This window comes from Pteropus vampyrus, unplaced genomic scaffold (genome assembly GCF_000151845.1).
Source record: "Pteropus vampyrus isolate Shadow unplaced genomic scaffold, Pvam_2.0 Scaffold322, whole genome shotgun sequence".
NCBI lineage: Eukaryota > Metazoa > Chordata > Mammalia > Chiroptera > Pteropodidae > Pteropus > Pteropus vampyrus.
Window position 1 is genome coordinate 1663647 of NW_011889103.1, and position 20793 is coordinate 1684439.

At 41.3% G+C, this 20793-nt stretch overlaps 1 protein-coding gene and 2 long non-coding RNA genes across 4 annotated transcripts in view; 2 read left to right on the plus strand and 1 right to left on the minus strand.

Moving 5' to 3' along the window:
• Positions 1-6689, plus strand: part of ANKRD13A (ankyrin repeat domain 13A) — a 32648-nt gene extending 25959 nt beyond the window's left edge. For both annotated transcript variants that reach the window (XM_011377828.2, XM_011377830.2), the window contains exons 13-15: positions 2110-2270; positions 3811-3869; positions 4652-6689. In XM_011377828.2, coding sequence (XP_011376130.1) covers positions 2110-2270; positions 3811-3869; positions 4652-4847 — 416 coding nt within the window. In that variant the 3' untranslated portion in view covers positions 4848-6689. The remainder of the gene's footprint in view (positions 1-2109; positions 2271-3810; positions 3870-4651) is intronic.
• Positions 6690-8687: 1998 nt separating this feature from the next.
• Positions 8688-13475, minus strand: LOC111730591. Its single transcript, XR_002776752.1, has 2 exons — positions 13338-13475; positions 8688-9994 (listed from the first exon to the last, which is right to left on the minus strand). It is a non-coding gene; the product is annotated as an uncharacterized LOC111730591 (long non-coding RNA).
• Positions 9960-20793, plus strand: part of LOC105303953 — a 14929-nt gene continuing 4095 nt past the window's right edge. Inside the window, exons 1-6 of the long non-coding RNA XR_896948.2 lie at positions 9960-10040; positions 13271-13706; positions 15389-15478; positions 17568-17638; positions 18652-18722; positions 19197-19218. This is a non-coding gene — a long non-coding RNA (uncharacterized LOC105303953). The remainder of the gene's footprint in view (positions 10041-13270; positions 13707-15388; positions 15479-17567; positions 17639-18651; positions 18723-19196; positions 19219-20793) is intronic.

Sequence of the window (20793 nt, forward strand, 5' to 3'; positions counted from 1 at the left end):
CCATGTCCATGAGTCTCTGTTTGTCCTGATCCTTTGTTGCTTTTAGGGTTATATCCCACACATAAGTGATATCATGTGATTTTCAACTTTTTTGTCTGGCTTATTTCGCTTAGCATGATCATCTCGAGGTCCATCCATGTTGTCGCAAATGGCAATATTTCATCTCTTCTTATAGCTGAGTAATATTCCATTGTATATATGTACCACAGCTTCTTTAGCCAGTCATCTATTGTAGGACACTTTGGTTGCTTCCATGTCTGGGCCACTGTGAATAATGCTGAACATTGGTGTGCAAATATCTTTTCAGATATGGGTTTTCAAGTCTTTAGGGTAAATACCCAGTAGAGGGATTGCTGGATCATATGATAGGTCAATTCTTAGTTTTTTGAGGAACCTCCATACCGTTTTCCATAGTGGCTGTACCAATTTGCAGTCCCACCAGCAGTGTGTGAGTGTTCCTATTTCTCCACATCCTCTCTAACATTTGTTATTGCTTGTCCTGTTGATTATAGCCATTCTAACAGGTGGGAGATGGTATCTCATTGTGGTTTTGATTTGCATTTCCCTAATAGCTAGTGATGTTGAGCATCTTTTCATATATTTATTGGCCTTTTGTATGTCCTCTAGGGAGAAGTGTCTGTTCAGGTCCTCTGCCCAGTTTTTGATTGGATTGTTTGTTTTTTTTTTGTTGTTGTTGAGTTGTATGAGTTCTTTGTATATTTTGGATATTAGGCCCATCTCGGAGGTGTTGCTTGCAAATATATTTTCTCATTTGGATGGTTGTCTCTTTACCTTGTTGACGATTTCTTTTGCTGAGCAGAAGCTTTTCAATTTGATGTAGTCCCATTCATTTATTTTGGCTTTTACTTCCCCTGCTTTTGAGGTCAAATTCATAAAAATCCTCTTTAAGTCTAAGGTCCTTGAGTTTAGTTCCTATGTTTTCTTCTATGCATTTTATTGTTTTAGGTCTTATATTCAGGTCCTTAATCCATTTTGAGTTAATTTTCGTGTGTGGTGATAGACAACAGTCTAGTTTCATTCTTATGCAGGTGGCCTTCCAGTTTTCCCAGCACCGTTTATTGAAGAGGCTTTCCTTTCTCCACTGTATGTTTTTGGCTTCTTTTTCAAAAATTATTTGCCCATATAATTATGGGTTTACTTCTGGACTTTCGATTCTGTTCCTCTGGTCTATGTGTCTGTTTTGCTGTCAATACCATGCCGTTTTGATTACTGTTGCTTTGTAGTATAATTTGAAGTCAGGCAGAGTGATGCTTCCAGCCTCATTCTTTTTTTCTCAGGATGGTTTTGGCAATTCAGGGTCTTGCTTCCATACAAATCTGATGATTTTTTTGTTCTATTTCTTTAAAAAATGCTGATGAAATTTTGATGGGGATTGCATTAAATCTGTATAATACTTTAGGTAATATGGTCATTTTAACCACGTTGATTCTTCCAAGAACACAGACTATCTTTCCATTTCTTTGTATCTTCTTTGATTTGTTTTAATAGGGTCTTGTAGTTGTCATTATATAGGTCCTTCACATGTTTCGTTAAATTTATTTTTAGGTATTCTTTTTGTTGCAATTGCAAAAGGAATTATTTTTTCCAGTTTTTCTGACACTTCATTATTTGAGTATCGGAATGCTGTGGATTTTTGAACGTTGATTTTGTATCTAGAAACTTTATTGTATATGCTTATTGTTTCTAGTAGTGTTCTTGTGGAGTCTTTAGGGTTTTCTATATAGAGAAACATGTCATCCACAAATAGTGACAGTTTGACTTCTTTCTTTCCTATTTGGATGCCTTTTATATCTTGCCTGATTGCACTTGCTAGGACCTCCAATGTTATATTGAATAACAGTGGTGATAGTGGACAGCCTTTCCTAGTTCCTGATCTTAGAGGGAAAGTTTTTAGGTTTTCACCATTAAGTATAATGTTGGCTGAATCTGTCAAGATTATTGTTTCTCAAAATCTCTCACATAGTTGCAAACTTGATTTTAATCATTTTAATCTTTTCATTTTTTAAAATTTAAAAATGTTTATACAAAGTCCAAGTGGAAATTTATTTTACTGACTCAGATACTGGACTGTCATCTTTTGTATTTCAGCTACCCCGGTCACAGACTTTGAGGTTGATCAGTCTGTGTTTGAAATTCCTGAATCTTACCACATTCAGGACAATGGCAGAGACGTGCATTTGCAGGATGAAGATTATGAGATAATGCAGTTTGCCATCCAGCAGAGCTTACTGGAATCCAGCAGGAGCCAGGTACATTTATCAGAATAAATGGCAGGGCCCTCCAATTTGGCCTCAGTTTTTAACTAAGCTGAAAGACTTACTTTAAATAACAAGTTTGGCATATTTATGATATCAATTGAGATTATTTTGTATTTTATACACCCGGTCTTTTACAAAAGCTTATTGTGTGAGACATATATCTCATATAATCTGTATAGCCCCATCAGTGTCATTCACAACATGTCTCCTGACTTTCCTTTTTCTCATATTCACCATGTAGCTAATAATCATGCGTCTTTCAAGAGTATGCTGTATAGATTTCTAGTACGTAAATAGTAAATTCATGCTAGTTTGCACCATCATATTTTTCCTAGAATATTATCTATGTCTCAGTAGTCTCCTATGAAGGTATGCAGATTTTAATTTCAACTTTTTCCCCAAGGAAGACCAATCAGAAGGGGTGTGATGTAAACGTTGGTCGATTCTTTGTTATTTTTTTTTTTTTCACTCAGATGTTTTATTCTGTTGTAAGGGATAGAATCCCAAACTCTCTGAGTCTCTAGCTAAAAGTAGAGCTAAGGACAGGACAGACCAACAGAAGAACAGTTGCCTTTTGTCTTCTGATGTGGCTCCTCCTCCGGGCCTCACTTGCCAGGGACAGTCTGGGGATTGAGGTCCTCCTCTCCTATCATCAGCCCCTTCCATCCTTTCCCTCCTGTGGCTTTCCCCAGCTCAGGTTTTTGACATTCTGGCTTCATTCTTGAGCTTCAGAGGTTAGGTAATGTGAGCCCCTCTCATCCCCTTCGTCTGGACCCGTTCTCGGAGCCATTCAGTTTTCTGAGGCTGCTGGGCCAGGGGCCAGACCCCACAATTGTCATAGTCCCTTTGGGAGGCCTCCTGGGAAAAGACTCAGCCTCTGGACATGACTGTCAGTCCTGTATGCTTTTTCTTTCTCTATATAGGTGAGCTTCTCCCGACCCTCCAATATCTATATAAACCTTGTTGACCATAAATTTTGCAAAGGGAAGTAGTCAGAGTCATAGATGACAAATTCAGTTATGTGCCACTTAATGATGGGCAATGGGGATATGAAATGCATGGTTAGGCAATTTTGTCGTTTTATGAACATCATAGGGTGCACTCACACGAACCTAGAATGGTATAGCCTACTGCATACCAAGGCTATATTACATATCACCATTATATATACAGTCCGTCTTTGACTAAAACCCTGTTATGTGGCACGTGACTATATAGAATTATGTGTTCTAATCTTGCTCCAGAAGAATAACCTGCTTTGTTCATTTAAATTTTGCCTAAGTTAGCTGTTTTAAATTGATTTTTGTGTCAAGAATGAAAAGTTGTTCATTGGGATAGTGTACCATATACTACCTGACATATAGGTGTCATTTTAGAGATAACCCAAATTCCTGTTAGTTTTCCACATAGCACTATGAATAATGAACATGTAAATATTTTTTATTTTGTTCTCACTGCTTTCATTTTCTTATCACTATGACACCTCTTTCTTCTAAGAGGTATTCATGTCTGTCATGCTTGTTTTTCGTAGGAACCAGCTTCGAATGGAGGGATCAGCGAGACACATGCCTATGACTCCCAGTATGAGAGGTGATTGACATGACTCTTGATGATTAAACTGAGGTTGGCACAGGCGCTTTGTATATGCAACATAGTGCCTGGCAGGAGAGACTTGATAAAGTGTGTTAGCTCTCTTTCTTCCTCTTCTGGCAGTTATTTATTAAAATAGCTTTAATCTCTTGGTGGCTGAGTTTCCAGGAATGGGTGATAGAATTGCTGATTTGTTTACAGGCCAGAGTCATTGGCTGACAGGCCTTGATGAAATGTTTTTTGATTGGTCTGACCTGAGAAGATTGTATGATAGATCACACAGGGTCTAGATGCCCTCATGGGAAGTTTATATAATTTAAAGGATGATGACATTTTGGGGGAGAGCCACAGGGATGATTAGATTTTTTCTTTCTTTTTTTTTTTTAAAGGGAGGGAAACCAGAAAGGTTCATTTTATGAAGCGTTTTCCTATACTTTGGGCATATGTGAAAACCTGTTAAAACCTGTTAAAGCAAAACCTGTTAAAACCTGTTAAAGCAAAACCTGAGTTTTGCTTTAAAATAGGTCCAAGTTCAGTTCCTAGCCTCATTACTTAGTAGCTGAGTGATCTTGAGCAGGTTTCTTAACCTCTTTGAGCTTCCAGTTTGTCATTGTACCTACGCCCCCAGAGTTATGTGAGATTGAGTGTTATCATGCACATAGAGAGCATATGAACTGCCTGGCATAGTGTGTACTTGGTGAGCAGTTAAGAAATGTAGTTGCTGTGCTACCATGATGATGATGGTTATCACTATTTTTTTTCCCCCTCTTTTTCCAACCCAGGGCCATCCAGGAAAGCCTCCTTACCAGCTCGGAAAGCCTGTGCCCTGGTGCCTCAAGTGAGACAAGCCGTTTTGATAGTGACTTGCAGCTGGCCATGGAGCTCTCTGCTAAAGAGCTGGAGGAGCAGGAGCTGCGGCTACGGGAGGAGGAGGCGGAGCTCCAGCAAGTGTTACAGCTGTCTCTCACGGAGAAATAGACCTTTCTGCCCACACACTGCACAAAGCAGAGGCTCTGGGCTGTAGGCGAGTGCTGTGTCACCAGGGCCTTAGGGCTGAGGGACTGTACATTACATGTACACAGCAGAAGGCAGCTGTCCCCTTCTTTACGCAGAGGTGCAGGACCAGGGACTCCAAGCTCCATCCACGACACTCCCGGTGAAGGGGCTGGGGACTGGCAGACCCCATCTCCAGGCTAAGGGGAGGAGAGCATCATCACTTTCCATTAGCTGTATTGGCTTGCAGGTCACATCTTTACTACCAGCTTTAGACAAAAACCCCAATCCCTGCAGGTTTGTAGATTAATTTTTACCAAGGAGTGATAACCAAACAAGTTATTGCAGAGTCAGGGTGCTTTTATATGTGAGAACAGCAGCCTTTGTAGAGTGTGGTTTATGAAAATTTATGAGATACTTCTTTACACTTCACCAAAGAAACGGATAATCTATGCCGATCTACTCTTTTATTTTTACAGGGTTTCTAGGATACTGTCACTATTCCTCCTCCATCTCCACCATATTCTATTCCTTTCACCCTCAGCTAAAATTAAAGAGGAGATACGTAAAGGATCTATTTTAGATTAGGGTTAACTATTTGCATCAAATTAAGATGTACTAATAACCACAGATGTTGCCTTAGCCTTAAAAATTACTAATAGTTTCAAACCACCTCACTCCACTTGTTGAGAGATCTGATTTGAATTTGTAAAGGCAGTTCTTTTGAGAGCAGGATCCTCCAGGTGAAATCCAAGGCAGCTAATCCTGGCCCTGAAGAAACAGGGAGGAGAACTTGAGCTTTGTTCTTGAAGTGGGCAGGCTGTCCAAAATACCAGAACAGCATAGAACCAAACCAAGTGTGTGTGTTCCAGGCTGCCTCTAGTACAGGACATCCACGTAGAGGCCTAGGAAGACCCACTACATGCTCTCGGCTCACTGGAGAGGAAGGGGTGGAAGTTAAAAAGGGAACTACAAACAGAACTCATTGGCCCTGAATTCAGAAGGGAAAACGATGATTCCACATTGCTTTTTAGAGTTCAAATCAACATCTTTCTGGATAAATATATTTTTTAACAGAATCTTTTTATTATTTTTAAAAGATATAAAGAATGACTACTCCCATCAGTAGCAATACAAGGTTATACATTTTAACCAGATTTTCTCAGGCCTTTTTTGGATACCTTTAGTAGTTAACTATTTTGTCTAACACTTCTGTAAATAACCATCGCACAACATACAGAACCCTAGGGAATACACCTGAGGGCACCCTCACTCCGGCCTTGTATTCATTCCCACAGGCTGCACTGAAATGACCTGGTAAACAATATCTGCCTGTTTTGCCTCAGTTTACTATCTGTTGAGCTTCTTTGGGGATGGGAAGAGAAACTACTGTTCCAGTTGAACTCTGTATCATACAGTTGGCATTACCAGTAAAATGTTCCCAGTCACAAAGAATTGTGCTTTTGAGTCCACATAACCATCTGCCTTTTTTGTCATAGTCTAACCAAAATTCCTTCTCCGCACACGAGGCCAGTATATTCAGCATCACATTTTCAAATACGCACCTTGGCAATTTGTTTAGTATTTACCTTGAGTGAAGACACTTATTGGAAATGGCTGCAATCCGGCCACATCATTTACTAAGGTGAATCATAGGTAATCTTTATGTTTGCATTGTGCTGCTTGCTGATGTCTCTGACTTTATCCCAGGAAGTCAGTTAAAAAGGGACCGAGCTTTTTGTCTATCTGTTTGCAGCATTTTTCATGTGTTCACTCTTAAAATGCAAATAAAGACTGCTTCCTTAGAGGGTGCTCATACAATACCTAGACAGCCTTTGAGTCTTTTTTCATTGTTTTTCTAGTCACTGAATGTACTCACACTTCCTGTTATTATATTATTGGAACATTAGAATGCCCTCCTAATGCTCAGTTGTATATTACAAAAGTGACATGCTCCTCTCAGCCTTCCTGCCCAATCATATAGTGCACATGCCCCACGCTGCTTGTTTCAGATGGGAACTAAAAGCAAGCCAGTGTCAGGGCTGCTCTGAGACTTCTGCTGTCCTCCTCTTGGAGATGGACTGGCTCTTGTGAAGTAAGGGAAGCCATGCCAATATCAGCTCCCTAACGTGACCGAACGTGATCTCTCCTTTGAAGCTTAAGTGCTTTGTGAGGCTGTTCTTAGAAGTTCTGGTGATGAGGGCTTCCAGACTTACCCTACACCAAATATACTGGTATTAAGGCAGGAACCAGTAAAAAAAAGTTTGGTTCCAGAAATGAGGCCTTGGTATTTCTGGGAAAATGAAGAAGCTCCTTTGTTTTTTGGGGGAAAGTAAATAGAAATACTTTGAGCCAGTGGAACACTATGAAGAAAACTGTTACTCTTCTTAGGTTAAGATGCAATACCTATGGGTTGTTTGATTAAAATAAATTTCTTTAGGTTCATTAACACTTGGGTGGCTCAATATCAGCAGTAAATTTTGAGCAACTTCTGCGTGTAAGACACTGCTAGGAACTAAGTAAACTTCCTAAGACACTTTGCTCCATAAACAAGCTCATCACACCATATATAAGGTGAGGTATTAAGGAAGCTAAGTCTGTAAATAAGGACAGGAAAGACTTAACCATAACCACCAGTTTGGTCCCAGTTTCCTGCTGAACTTAGATGACATCAAAGACGACAAGTTGGGTTATGGCAACTTCAAATGATTTGCAGTGCAGTAAGTGATGGAGTTCAAAGTCCAAACTAGGCCCATGTCTAGAAATATGTGTAGCTTTAAGATTGAGGTCCAGCTGGAAAAAATGTAATATAGTTGTAAGACTCCAGAGCCCCTAAATCTCAAGCAGCACTTGCAGACTTCTTAATCTCAACTTTAAAGAAAGTTAAAATAGCTCATTTTTATGATTGGTGCAAATCATGTGTTCATTTGGATACTCAGTTGGTCTTCTGAGTATAGTTCAGTGTATGAGGTCTCGGGTTTGGCTCCTGTCTCCCCCGTAGATGGTCAGGAAAATAATTCCACTTGAAGGTTCTAGTTGGTCAGCTTCTGGTGCATAAAAGTTTTTAGTATAATTGATTCTCTCTCCCAGAACTGATGTTTTTGTCTTTACTCATCTCTGTAATAAGCCTCTATGGATTCTTTGTCTTTCTTTAGCTTGAAATCTCATACTGAACAGATGGTATATTGGAATGGAGATGTAGGCTGGGTTTTGCATTTGTATGTGGAATAACTATTGCAAGGTTTTTTTTCATAAAATGAACACGATCCCAGTACCTGGCCGGTGATTACTGAACAAACAGGTCGCAAGGTTTATGGGCCTGGCAAGTTTTCACTGTTTCCTTTGAAAGTCCTAAAAACGATATATCAAAATATGGCATTACAGATGAGGTGGGACTTTGTCAATTCGAGTCCTTCTCAGAATCCTTCTCACTCCTCCCTCCAGTCAGTAACCACAGATTTCTAGGGGACAGGCCAACTAGTAATCCTACCTTCATTTGTATTAGTTTCCCAATCATTTCATCTTTACTATAATTGTAAAAGAAAGTTTGTGTGTCACCATTTTACAGATAAGAAATGACTCTAGAGAAGTTAAGCCTATTTATAATTGGAGCTGGGATAAGAATCTAGGTCTTCTGACCCCTGGCCCAGCCTGAGAGATTATGGCTCAGTTTTCTTGAATGATGCTTTGCCTTGGGGCAATAGTGTTATTTCACACGTGAATTTAAAATTTCATGTCACAGTGATTCCTTAAAAGATTAAATCAGATTCAAACACACACCTACATTTTAAATGCTTGGAAAATAATTAGGAGTAAAACAGCATGTAAGATTTTACTTTAATTTTAATTGATATTTTGCTGATAAGCACAGAATAGTTAACATTCTAATGGCTCAATGATGGGTTACAAACAAAATAAGTCAGAGTTACAGGATCTCAACTTTGTTATTTCACATTAAGTATGGGTAGTTAAAAAAAAAATCAGTGCTGTGCTTGGAGCATAAGATTGAAGCATTTCAATTTAATAACAAAATTAAAGCTAGCACCTTTAAAATAAATACTGATAATCACTTTCTAAGTATGAAAGTATCGTTTCAATAGTGGGAAAAATCCAGTTCACCAACAGTGCAAACAAATAGCAGCATTTTCAAAGTTGAAATTAAATTTGTGTAAACACATGCCCACCTGCCATTCTGCCTGGCAAAATAAACAGGCTCTTCTATTGAATGAGCCCTCCCCATGCAGAGCTGAAAAGAAAGAATTCCTGTTGAGTATTCTAGATTCCAAATCTGAAAAGCTGCCACCAAGTGTTAGGCCAAGAGCTGGGAAGACTTAAGTGCAGTACAAGAAAGATCAATATGTTTGAGTAGAATGAGTTCCTTCTCAGGCCAATTAATAACATTTCCTGTCCAACCCCAGCCTTCTAGCCCAAGGGTGCACGCAATCATAAGCCTGACTGATGTGACCCTGATTTCAATGCGGGCATCTGAGTGCAGAGCTCGATGCTGCATGAAGACTGATGGCATAAGTTCCCTGCAGCTGACACTGCTTTGCAGCCAGAGCACTCTAGGCCAACTCTGTATAATTTAAAACATTTGTGATTCTTAACCCATTGTTACCAAATGATTCTTCAGTAGGGAATATCTACATGTTAAGTCTTTCTTATCTTAATATTTTCAAACATCAATGATTAGTCTTTTCCAAAGAAGTTTTTATGTAACTCACAAAGTTACTGAGTTTTCTTTCTCACGAGTACTCCATCTCTGATCTGAAACTTGGAGCTTCAGGTCTTATTTTTAAAAAGTACAGCCAGATAGAAAAAAGAGACACTGAGAAGCAAATTCAGTGGCCAATTTTTGCATTACAGTGTTAGGAAAAAATAACTGCTAGATGTTTTTTTCTAAATAATTTAGCATTTACCAACTGTCCAAACCAAAGAGCATGCTTAAGCAGCAAAGTTCTGATTCCAACTTCTCCACTGACACGTGTGCAGCGTAACTTATTCTGTTCCCAAATACTCGTAGGAGAGAACTTGCTTGCTCGGCTGTCATCGGCGCTGAATGGGCTTGTAGACACAAAATGCCATAAGGATCATGGTTACCAGCAGGATGCAGAAAATGGTTCCCATCAGCACTGCAAAAGGAATACAGGTTACCTCCTAATGGAAACTCCAGGTTCTGTAAGTCCTCCATTCCCCAGCGATGATTTACCAGATGCCACTCAGTGCCAGGCAGCACTGTGCCAGGTGTGGGGAAAACAGCCATGAACAGATCCTCTCTCTGCATGTCTCCATGTATGAGAAGGAGGGGGGAAGAATGTAAACAAATAAGAGCATTTCACATAGCCTGAAGGGCCCTGAAGAAAACAGTAATGTGATAATGATGGGGAAGGGGCTGGCAACAGTCAGTGTGGTCGTGGAGGAAGCATCTGAGGAGGGGACACACAAACTGAGAGCTTAACGAAGTGAAGGTGCTGGCCATGTGAAGATTTGTAGGGACAGTGCTGCAGGCCCAAGGATTAGCAAGCAAAAGGCCGCAAGGCCAGAGCAAGCCAGAAAGCTAATGAACAGGAGGCAAGAGTGGCAGAGGTGGCAGCAGTGAAGGAAGAAAAACAGGAAATGAAGCCAGAGAAGAAGGCTGCAGCCAGTCCATGCAGAAGGAAACATGGATTTTTATGCTAAGTTTAAAGACAGGGGTGTAGGCAGAGAGTGACAACTGAAAAAAACAGCAGGGAGCCCAACCATGTTTTTAAAGCCATTTATAAAAAGTGGAGATTCAATAAAGAATAAAGTATTTCAGTCTCTATATTATAGAGTCTTGGCAAGGGCCTTCTGATCAAAGAAGCAATACTATGTTTTTAAGAGTAAATTTCTCATCTAAAATTTACAAGGTGCTCAGGTGAGAAATGAGACCTACAACTGATAATTCAAGTTGATCTGTGGTACAGGACTAGATATAGGGACCTGGGCTTTAAGCTAACGTAACCAGCATCCTGCTGGAAGTGACATGCAATTCCATGTGTGTGACTATCTCAGGGTCTGTGGAAGGGGTTAAAAAATATTACTTTTAACAAGCAAATATATGTTTATGTGTTTGTATGAACGTGGACCCATCTCAAGTTCCAGCTGGAGCCTAACCATGTTCTCCAGTCTGGTTACTCTCAAAAATTTGACCACAGTTTTGTCTAAATCAGTAATTTGGGAGTATCTATGACCTCCCCTACTTAATTCCCCCACACTTAACCCAGTTATTAAAAACTGACCATATGGAAATCTCATCTTTTTTTTTGGTGAGGAAGTAGGAGAGGATGAAGAAGGTGACAAAGACAGTATGTCAGAACTCCCAAAGGCCAGAAGTAATTTCAAAGGTCTGTTAAACAAAATCTGACTTACATGAGCTAAATGTCATATCTCAAAATAGCCCTTGCTACCTAAATACCTATCCTAATTTTCAAAGTCCTGAGTTCCACAAGTTTCTAAGGTTCTGACTGCAGTTGGACCTAAAGTTGTCTGTTCTATTTAAACCATTTTCTTGCATTTTTGAAAGGCTCTAAACAAATTAAAACTCCCATAGCAGGAATGCAGGGGAGCTGGAATTGGAGAATAGAAATCTTAAAAGAAAAAAAGAGTGAGTTTGAAACCATGAGTTGTTAGGTACTCACTATCCATTTGGATAGCTATTCATTTGGGTAGGGCTTGATCAATTCTCCCATCTTTACCTGTCCCACATTTTGCATGTACTATTAGTTGCCTGAATGGCAGGCTCCTGCAGAACCTTAGGACTATTTAGTTCCTTCCCTATGGTCACTTCCCATTGCTGAGCTTCATTTTCTACATCTATAAAATGGGGAAAATGAAACTCATCTCACAAGGGTTTCTTTAAGCCTATGGTAACCTATGAAAAGCATTTAATACAGTGCTGGACATATAATAAGCACACAATAAATAAAAGCAGTTATTATGACCAAGACAGGCAGCACAGCACAGTGGTCAAGAATTCAGGGTTGGGGTCAGATTGTCTGGGTTCTCATCTACGTTTACAGGCTTTGTGATCTTACGTAAGTTATATAACCTGTGTCTGTTTCCTCTTCTGTAAAAACGGAGATAAAAATACCCACTGCACAAGATTGTCTAGGGCAGTGTTTCTCAAATGACCTGTGGTGAAAGACTAGTTTTTGTAACTTTTAATCTGTCCCAGGCCATTACATAGCCCTACTGTGCATGACTAATAAGCAACTCCTAGTACCTGCAAATCATTTTAGTTCAGGGACCTAGAACTGGTCTCTACTTGCTTGGATGTTGCAACAATGTCAACATGTTAAGTTTCTACACACTTAACTTATGTAGTCATCTCTTTGCAAAGGACAAGTAGTTTGTAGACCCCACTGGTATGCAGATCATCCTCTGAATAGTACTGTCCGACAGCAGTGGTTCTCACTCAGGGCTATTTTAACCCCAGTGGACATGCACAATGTCTGGAGATATTTCGATCACTTGGACTGGGAATGGGATATGCTACTGACATCTAGTGGGTAAAGGCTGGGGATGCTGCTAAAGATATTACATTGCTCAGGATAGTGTCTCCATTCTCCCCAGCCCAACAATGAATAATAGTCTTGTCTAACCTGCCAGTAGTACCCAGGTTGAAAAACTCAAGTTCCAAAGGATAAAGGAAGATAATGTATGGAAACCACTCAACAGAGTGCTAGGTACACAGTAAGTGGTCAATAGACAATGAGTTCGTGTAGAGTCAAAAAATAATCCAGAAAAGATATTATGCAGCAACTTTGTAGATATACAGATGTACTAATGAGGTGCAGTGGAAAGGGAGGGCTTTGGCTAAAGAAGAGGCAGTTATTTTGAAGTCTGCCAAGGTTTACTCTCCAGGGTTCCCTCCATAGCCATGTACATCCATATGTATGCATGTGTGTGTATGTGTATGTTGAAGAGTTGCTCCCAAACAAAACCTAGGTTCTAGCTGTGTAACCTCGGGGAAAAAATTTCGCCACTCTGACTTTTTTAAAAAGCTATAAAGTAGGGCTGAAAACCACACCCTTATTTACTGTGAGGCTTAAATGAAATCACGTATGCAAAACGCTTAGCACAACACACGGTATACAGGAATTGCGAAACAAATGTCAATTACCGTTATTACTATGACTATTGTCCCCATTAGGAAAGAGGGGGTAGGGTATATTGTATGCTCCTTGTTGCTAGCCTGGGCCCACACAACCAGAGAGGAGGGGGCCCAGAATGAGACCCAGGTCTCCGGACGCGGAGGTTATTCATGCAACTAAACATACTGAAAGCTTACTGTGTACCAGGCCTTGTACTGAGCGGTAAAACTCAGGCCTTCGGAGAGGAGGTAACATGGGTAGCCCCAGCCCTCACTCATTCTTCGCCTCTGCCAGGCTCCGGTGCCCCAAGAGGCGAAAGCGCAGGCCTGACCTTGCCGCCCATTAGGCCGCAGTCTCTCACCCAGGTTCTGCCCACGCAGCACCGCATACGGTCGGCTCCGTTCCGATGACTCCACCGGACTCGGGGCCTCTGCCTGCCCTACTAGGTGACTGCACAACCCGAAACATAACCACCACCACAATGTCCGTAGCATCTTCCAGGTCTCTTGGCCGCGGAGAGATCCCTTCCGCCAAAAGCCCCACCTTTCGCCTCCTCCGGAAGTCCCACCTCCGCCTCCGCCAGAAGCCACACCCCTGTCTCCGCCGGAAGTCCCGCCACTGTCTCTCCCAGAAGCCACAGCTCTATTACCGTTGGAGGCCACACCTTGTCTTCAGCCGCCCAACAGACTGTATGGGTGCATCCTCTTCCGAGGCGCTCGTCCTTGCCACGGTAACTATGCGGCTCGCCTGAGTGCCGCCCTCGTCACAATTCCACCAGTGTCAGCGTTTTACCCTGACCAGCGTTTCCGCCGAGCCCAGCTTCGCGCGGGATCGCTGTTCCTGGCGGGACCGTGGACAGCTCTCTCTTCTGTGGCGCCGAGCGTTCCCCTTCTGTTTGGATGCCAGGTCTCTTCCTTAGAGATCTCTTAGGTCCAGGTCCAAAGTGGACCTACGGAAGATTGTTTAAAAAGCTGCAGGTCTTCATATTAATCATTTCCATAAGCCTGAGAAATAAGATACTGTATTTCCATTTTATAAATGCCTCCTTCTCTAGGAGCCTTACTGGACATCCTTTTCTAAAATTAAAACCTTCCCCCTTTCTCAGAATACACATTCCCTACTCTAGTTCCCTTTTTCATCCGCCGTCCCTCTCGTTTTATCACGTGTTGTTACTGCTCTGCTCTGTCCTAGAGTCCAGGAGAGTAGCATATTATGTGCAATGAATAATGATTGCTGGATAAATGAGGAAATTGAGCTTAATGAAGGATTTGGCCCGAATACTAGAATTTGACCCAGGTATAACTAGAATCCCTCTTTTGTACCGCCTCCTGTACCGCCTCACCTCATTGTTGAGACTTAATTTGTAGTTGGGTTGATATCTCCTTCATAATGGATGTGCGATGCGAAAAAGAGATGGAAAAGTATTCTGTCAAGACTAGATGGTTATATTCAAGCTCACGAAATCCCAAAGGGGAGTGTATTTATTCAAAAAGTATGAAGTCCCAATCACTCCCCCGCCCTCACATAACTTACAGTCTAGTTAGGAAGACAGGTATTTAACAGTCACACAGAAAATTATATAATTCAAAGTTGTGATAGATGCCAGAAAGGGAAATAATAGTAATGGCAGGATGCTAAATTGAGGCATCAGGGAGGCAAAGTATCATCAGGCTGGTAGACTCTGTAGAAACCTGTCCTGGGAAGTGGTAGAATGTGGGGCATGCAGTGAGCCTCCACCTGAAAGGAGGAAGGAGAAAGCTTCTGTTTAAATAGGATCAGGAACCTGAGACAGTGACATCTCTTAGAGATGTTTCATGGTAGGTCAGTCAGTCCACGCTAATATTCATGGAGTCCTTTAAAAGTAGAAAGAGGCAGTAAAGCATAGTGACAGGCTTCGAATCCCAGTCATGCAGTGTTTGTATAATTTGATATTAAATATACATATATATATGTATGTATACATAAGTAATTATATGCTTAATAGAGAAATATAACTTTAAAATTGAATTCCTATTATTATTTTTTGTTTCATCTGGAATGTATTTTACATTGTCCTAGAAATGTCTGGTGACTTGGAAATAGTAGAAATGTGTGAAGATGGTATTCCAATCAAGAATGGATGCACTTTTTATTCTCAACATGTTAGCTTTGTCCCTCTTCACTCTGAAATTTTCACTATCAACTGTATTTTTGGGCCAGGAAATTTTCTCTCATAACTTGTTTTCATAAACAAAATAATAATATGAGGGTCTGGGATTCAGTTTTTGAAACAAAACATGTACCCTTAGATGCCACACAGTCCATGTAAACACACACCTGTCTACAGAGCAGCAGTGTGTGTTCGCCCTGAAAGTTTTTTGATGGCCCAGCACTATGGTTGTGTGATGATGTCCATCTTTCCTTTCATTCCAGCTGTCTCTCTATGAGCTGAGAGAGAACAGATAGATTAGTAGCTTCTCACACCTCAAGTCCTAAAGACAGGAAATCGGAACTGTTGTACAGGTATGTTTCTATTGATCTGAATGCTGTTCTTTCAAATGGGCTGCTTAGCTTTTTCTGAAAATTATTCCTCATCTTTTTAAAATTATTTCTACCATTCTGGATTTATCTAGAGAGTTATAAATATTTTAAATTTTGTCTTATTACTTTATTGATATTTCTGATTCTTCTAACAAGCAGGCTGCCTTAAATATTTTTCTAAATTTAGAAAAATGTATTATTTCCTAGTGCCAACTTTGTATACACTTTCCAGTGAACAGATACAGAGGGAACACACCCACACTGTTCTCCCTGGGTAGGGAGAATCTTGATACCACCCCAACCATAGACATGACAGGAAAGAGGGATTACAGGTCAACTCTTCTGAATGTGAATGCCAAAATTTGACACCAAACATTAGCATTCTAAATCAAGAGGTTTTACAAAGAGAAGAAACCAGAAATTCACAGTGGGATTTCCATGGTTTGATGTGGACAGAATTCCTGGGTGTTTGGGTGCTGCCTTGGAGAGTGGTGAGAAAGGACGGTGCCTTTGGGTAAGAGGAATGAACATTTGGTGACAGAGGTTAGGAGGGTCTTGGTGGTTCTCTGCGAGTGTCCTGGTGTGGGGTCACAGGCTGTCACTAAGGAGAGATTCCTCTCAGAGGAAATGAGACTCAGTCCACTGCCACTGCACAGTGTAGGGTTGGAGGAGGCAGTAGAAGAGACTGAATTTTGTTGAAGAAGGACTTGGGCAGGGAAGGTGCACACTCAGAGCCAGAGCAGCCAGAGTCTGCTCTCAGCCAGGCCTTGGCGCAGGCTGCTCAGACGGTTGCTCAGATCAATAGCAAACAGTGGAGCTTTCAGCCTTAATTCATTGAATCACTAAGGTACCACATTCTTGGCTCGTGGACATCAACTCCACATCCAGGGTTGGTCATGAAAGGGAAGCTAAGTTTTCAAATGTCGTGTGGCAGCCAGTTGGTCCAGAATGTTCTGAGTTGGCTTGGGAGTCACCCAGACCACTGGTGACTCAGAGTGGTCCCTTGTTATGGAGAAGGCTCAGAGTTAGACAGCTGGAGTGGACAGACACTGGGGGAGGATGGCCACAAATTGGGCATCCCTAGTCCTCTGAGGGGCTGTGATTGGAGGGAAGTGTCGTATATGGAGTCAGAGACTGAAAGATAGGAGCTGGAGACTGCATGATAGATTCGGATTCTTTGTGGCTCAGCCTCCTCCTCCAGGGTATCACCTCTCTCCCACAGAAACATGGTTAATAAAGGCATTATTCACAATAGCCAGATGGTGGAAAGAGCCCCAAAATCTACCAAATGATGAGTCGATCAAATGCAATGTGTGCACATAGTGGGATGCTATTCAGCCATAAAAGTAAATTAGATGTTAAAATAGGCTACAACATGAATAGACTCTGAAAAAATACTGAGCTTAGTGACATCAGGCCTGTACAATAATTTATGATTCCATTTATATGAGATTTCTGGAAAAGACCAATATCTAGAGACAGAAAAGTAGAGATTACAAGGGTGGAAGGAGGGTCAAGGCAGAGTGATTTATTCCTGAGAAATGTTTTGAGTCTAGACAGCAGAGATGGGTCCACAGCACTGTGAATGTAATCAATGCTACTGACCGATATAGTCACAAATGATTAAAAGCAGCATAAGTATGATGTAAAGTTCATCACAATAAAAGCAAAATATCCAATATTATACATGCTGAAGACACTAGCAACATGTATGAATGCATGGATGCTGAAATGGTTCTAACATTTGAAGAAAAAGTAAGTATTTGGTTGGGCTTTAAAAAGGACAGGAGGAATCAGACACTGTCATTGAAACATAGCATGCATTTTAGATGATTTTAAATGGATTAGATTCCCTTTAACTAGACCGCCAAAGGCTCTATTTCTCTTTCTTGCCTGTTTCTTTCCTTGGCTTTCCTTTATCCACTATGAGGTTATCCCAGTGGAAGCTCAAACCATAGTATTTATCATCCACATCCACATTCTCCAGCCCCACAACCACCTCAAGCAGAGCTCTCTCAGACAGTCCTGAGCAGCACCATCAATAACTGACAGTGACTCTGTGTCCCCGTAGCTCCCACTCACGCCACGGTGGAGCAGCTTCCTAGAGTGAGGTCCTTTGAGGAGGTCCCATCTGCTTCTAAGGTAAGAAGGCCTTCCACCCTTTGAAATGGAGATGTTGCTTTATTTTTCTATAAAATTACAGTCTAAAAATGTGAGCACATACCTGCTAGATGATAGAGACAATCTACTAGATGGGAGAATTTTGAGTGAGAGTCTATGACCACCTGAAAGCTGATTCAAGAGAGCATTCAAAAAGGACAGCATTACTTTCACACTGGAGTGCTGCGAGCAGCGTCCTCAGCAGCACCGTTTCCTCCTTGAAAAAAGAATTTTGTAATTGCCAATTCAAAGGGACTTGAGACAGCTTCCATGAAGAGCTCAAATAGGTGTGCCCTCCATGCCATTCCCACATAAGGAACTGTCCCACTGTCTCTTGCCTATTTGAGAGAGGACACACAGTGACTCAATGGCACGCACACATTGTATAGAAACAAAATGACAGAGAAGTTGTTATCACAGATGATGACATCAATTCTACATAATGAGATTTCACTCTTTTCAAATCTTCTGTATTTTATTCACTTCATAAAAAAGGATTAGTGAATAAATAAATGGGATAGTTTGTGTAGAAGTGAGTTATGTCTCCAATAAGTTTGATTTGCATTAAGTTAAATACCTTACAGAAGCGTTTTTGATGAACACAGCAATAGCAGGTATGGATTATGAGGAAAAAATGATCTTGGAGGAAATCACGAAAACAGTGACAATTTAGCTGAATCTCAAAAGCATAGAAAAGTCATATGACTGTCTTTGAATCATACCATGCATTTTAGTATTTACTCTTTGTCAGATTGACCATTTTACATGAATTAGTTAACCCTTAGCTAGAAAACCGAGAGCTTTTTCCTTTTTTCCTGTTCCATTTTTGTGCCTTCCTTCATCCACCCAGGAAGACAGCCTTGCTGATCATTGCAGTTTGTAGTTAGCAATCACCCACTCCACACTCTCCGTCCAAAGTGTACATCAGGCCCAGCTGCCTGAGTAAATCCTGGGCAGCATCAGCAATGACTGACACTTGCTCTGTGTTTCCCTAGCCGCCCCTGATGTCGTGGTGGAGGAGCCTTCTGGAGACAAGGCCTCTGAGAAGGACCCATCTATTCCACATGTAAGCTCTGCTATCTTCCTTTGCAATGGAAATGTTGATTTATTTTGTTTTAGCACAATTAAATCATGAAGATGTGCACATGTACACTCCAGATGGTAGACAATTTAGTTGGTGGGCAGATTGTCGAGTGTGAGCTTTTTACGTAATTTTTCCTGCTTCAAGAGGGCATTCAAAAAGATAGCATTAGTCATAAACTGTAGAGTAGGGAGCATTTTCCTCTGCATAGAATTTTCCTCCTTGAAAAAGAGTTTTGCATTTGCCAATCCAAGTATACTCGGAGACCTTCCATGAAGAATCAAACTTTCTCACAGGTGTTCTGTATGTTTTCTCTTGGGGTCATTAACTCAGGTTTCCAGTCTGCTGTCCTAAAGACATCAAGAGAACAGAAGCCCTGTGCAAGCCCTGTCCAGGATGATGTTTTCCTAACAGTGTTTTTTTTTTGGTGTTGTTGTTTTCCTCTCTCTCTAATTGCAGGTAGATGCAGAAGATGAAAAAGGTATGTATTCAGGATTCAGTCCGTTGCTGAGGCTAAATCTGGGTGCTGACCATGGTGGGGCTTTCCTGCCCATTTGGTCTAGAAGGCCCCCAGATCTGTGTTCCTGACGAGAATGAAAGTTGGATTGTAGTGGAAGGGAGTGTGGTGCAGGAAAGAATTCTGGCCAGTTCTACTGTGGCCAGCAGCCGTGACGACTTTTAGGTGGTGGGGTTTGTGTGCTTGAAGTTTGAGAGTGTTTTTGGTGAGTGTGTGTGCTCTGATTGTGAATGCAAGTATGTGTGCGTGGTGTGTTTCCTCAGGCTTTTACCGAGTTACACAACATATTCCCCTGGTTCACTTTCTAAAAAGATTCTCATCTTCACAGACTACATAAGTCATTCTTCCCTCCATGGCTGTATCTGGAGCTTTGTTACTATTTCATCTCCTCATATAGAGGCAGAGCTGAGATGAATGGCTCAAGCTCTTGACCTCCTACGTGGAGGAGACAACATGTGAACCCAGGCATGGGTCCCTATGTTGATGCTCTGGACCATTGACCGGCACTCACCATTCAGCCATGGGGTCATTAGTCACAGAGGGAGGGAGTTCCAGCAAATGTGGACACGGCTGGAAGTGCTAGTGTCTACATAGCTCCCAAACATTGCCTATCAAGAGTAGATGTCCTCATTGGTCACATAGACCAGGGCAGCTGTCGGTGCCTTTAGCTGCAGACTTTGGCATAGTCGTTTGCATGAAAGGCACATATAAGGTCCACATGTTGCAGGTCAGCACAGAGATTCTAAGAGGTGTGAGGCCCCATGAAGAACAATCTGGATCAGCACCTGTCAGTGCTGAGGTCACCCCTTAGCCTCTATCTCAAAGAGTTAAAAATCAAAGAGACTGCATTACAGCAAACCTCAGAAACATGGAAACCTGTCAGCACATACCCAAGGGACGGTGGCAAGTGAGAACTCAGAGTAAAATTGAGGGCATCCTGGTGCCCATCCCCCTTGTTGCAAACCTCCTGCACAGCTAGGATAGACAGAGACTGTGCCCCCCATGCCTCTCCCACGTAAGGAACTGTCCCACTATCCATGGCCTGTGCGAGAGTAGACACACACCGACTTAATGACACACATACTATATAGAAAAAAATGAGAGGGAGGAGATTATCACAGATGATAGCATCAACTCTACATAATGGGATTTCACTGTTTTCAAATCTTCTGTATTTTATTCACTTAATGAAAAAGGATTAGTGAATAAATGTAATAAGATAGTTTGTGTAAAAGTGAGTTATGTCCCCAATAAATTTGCTTTTCATTAAGTAAAAAACTTACAGAAGTGTTTTGATGAACACAGCAATAGTATGTGTGGATTATATAGGAAGAAATGATCTTGGAGGAAATCAAGAAGACACTGGCAATTTAGCTGAATCTCAAAATAGGCAGAAGGAATCAGGCCTCTGTCTTTGAAACAGTATGATTTTGTGTTTATTCTTTGTTAGATTATTTCCCACTGATTAGGTTCCTTCCAGAAAGCCATTTCTTCTCTGCTCTTCTCCTTGACCTTTCTTTCTTGAGCAAGGAGGAGGGC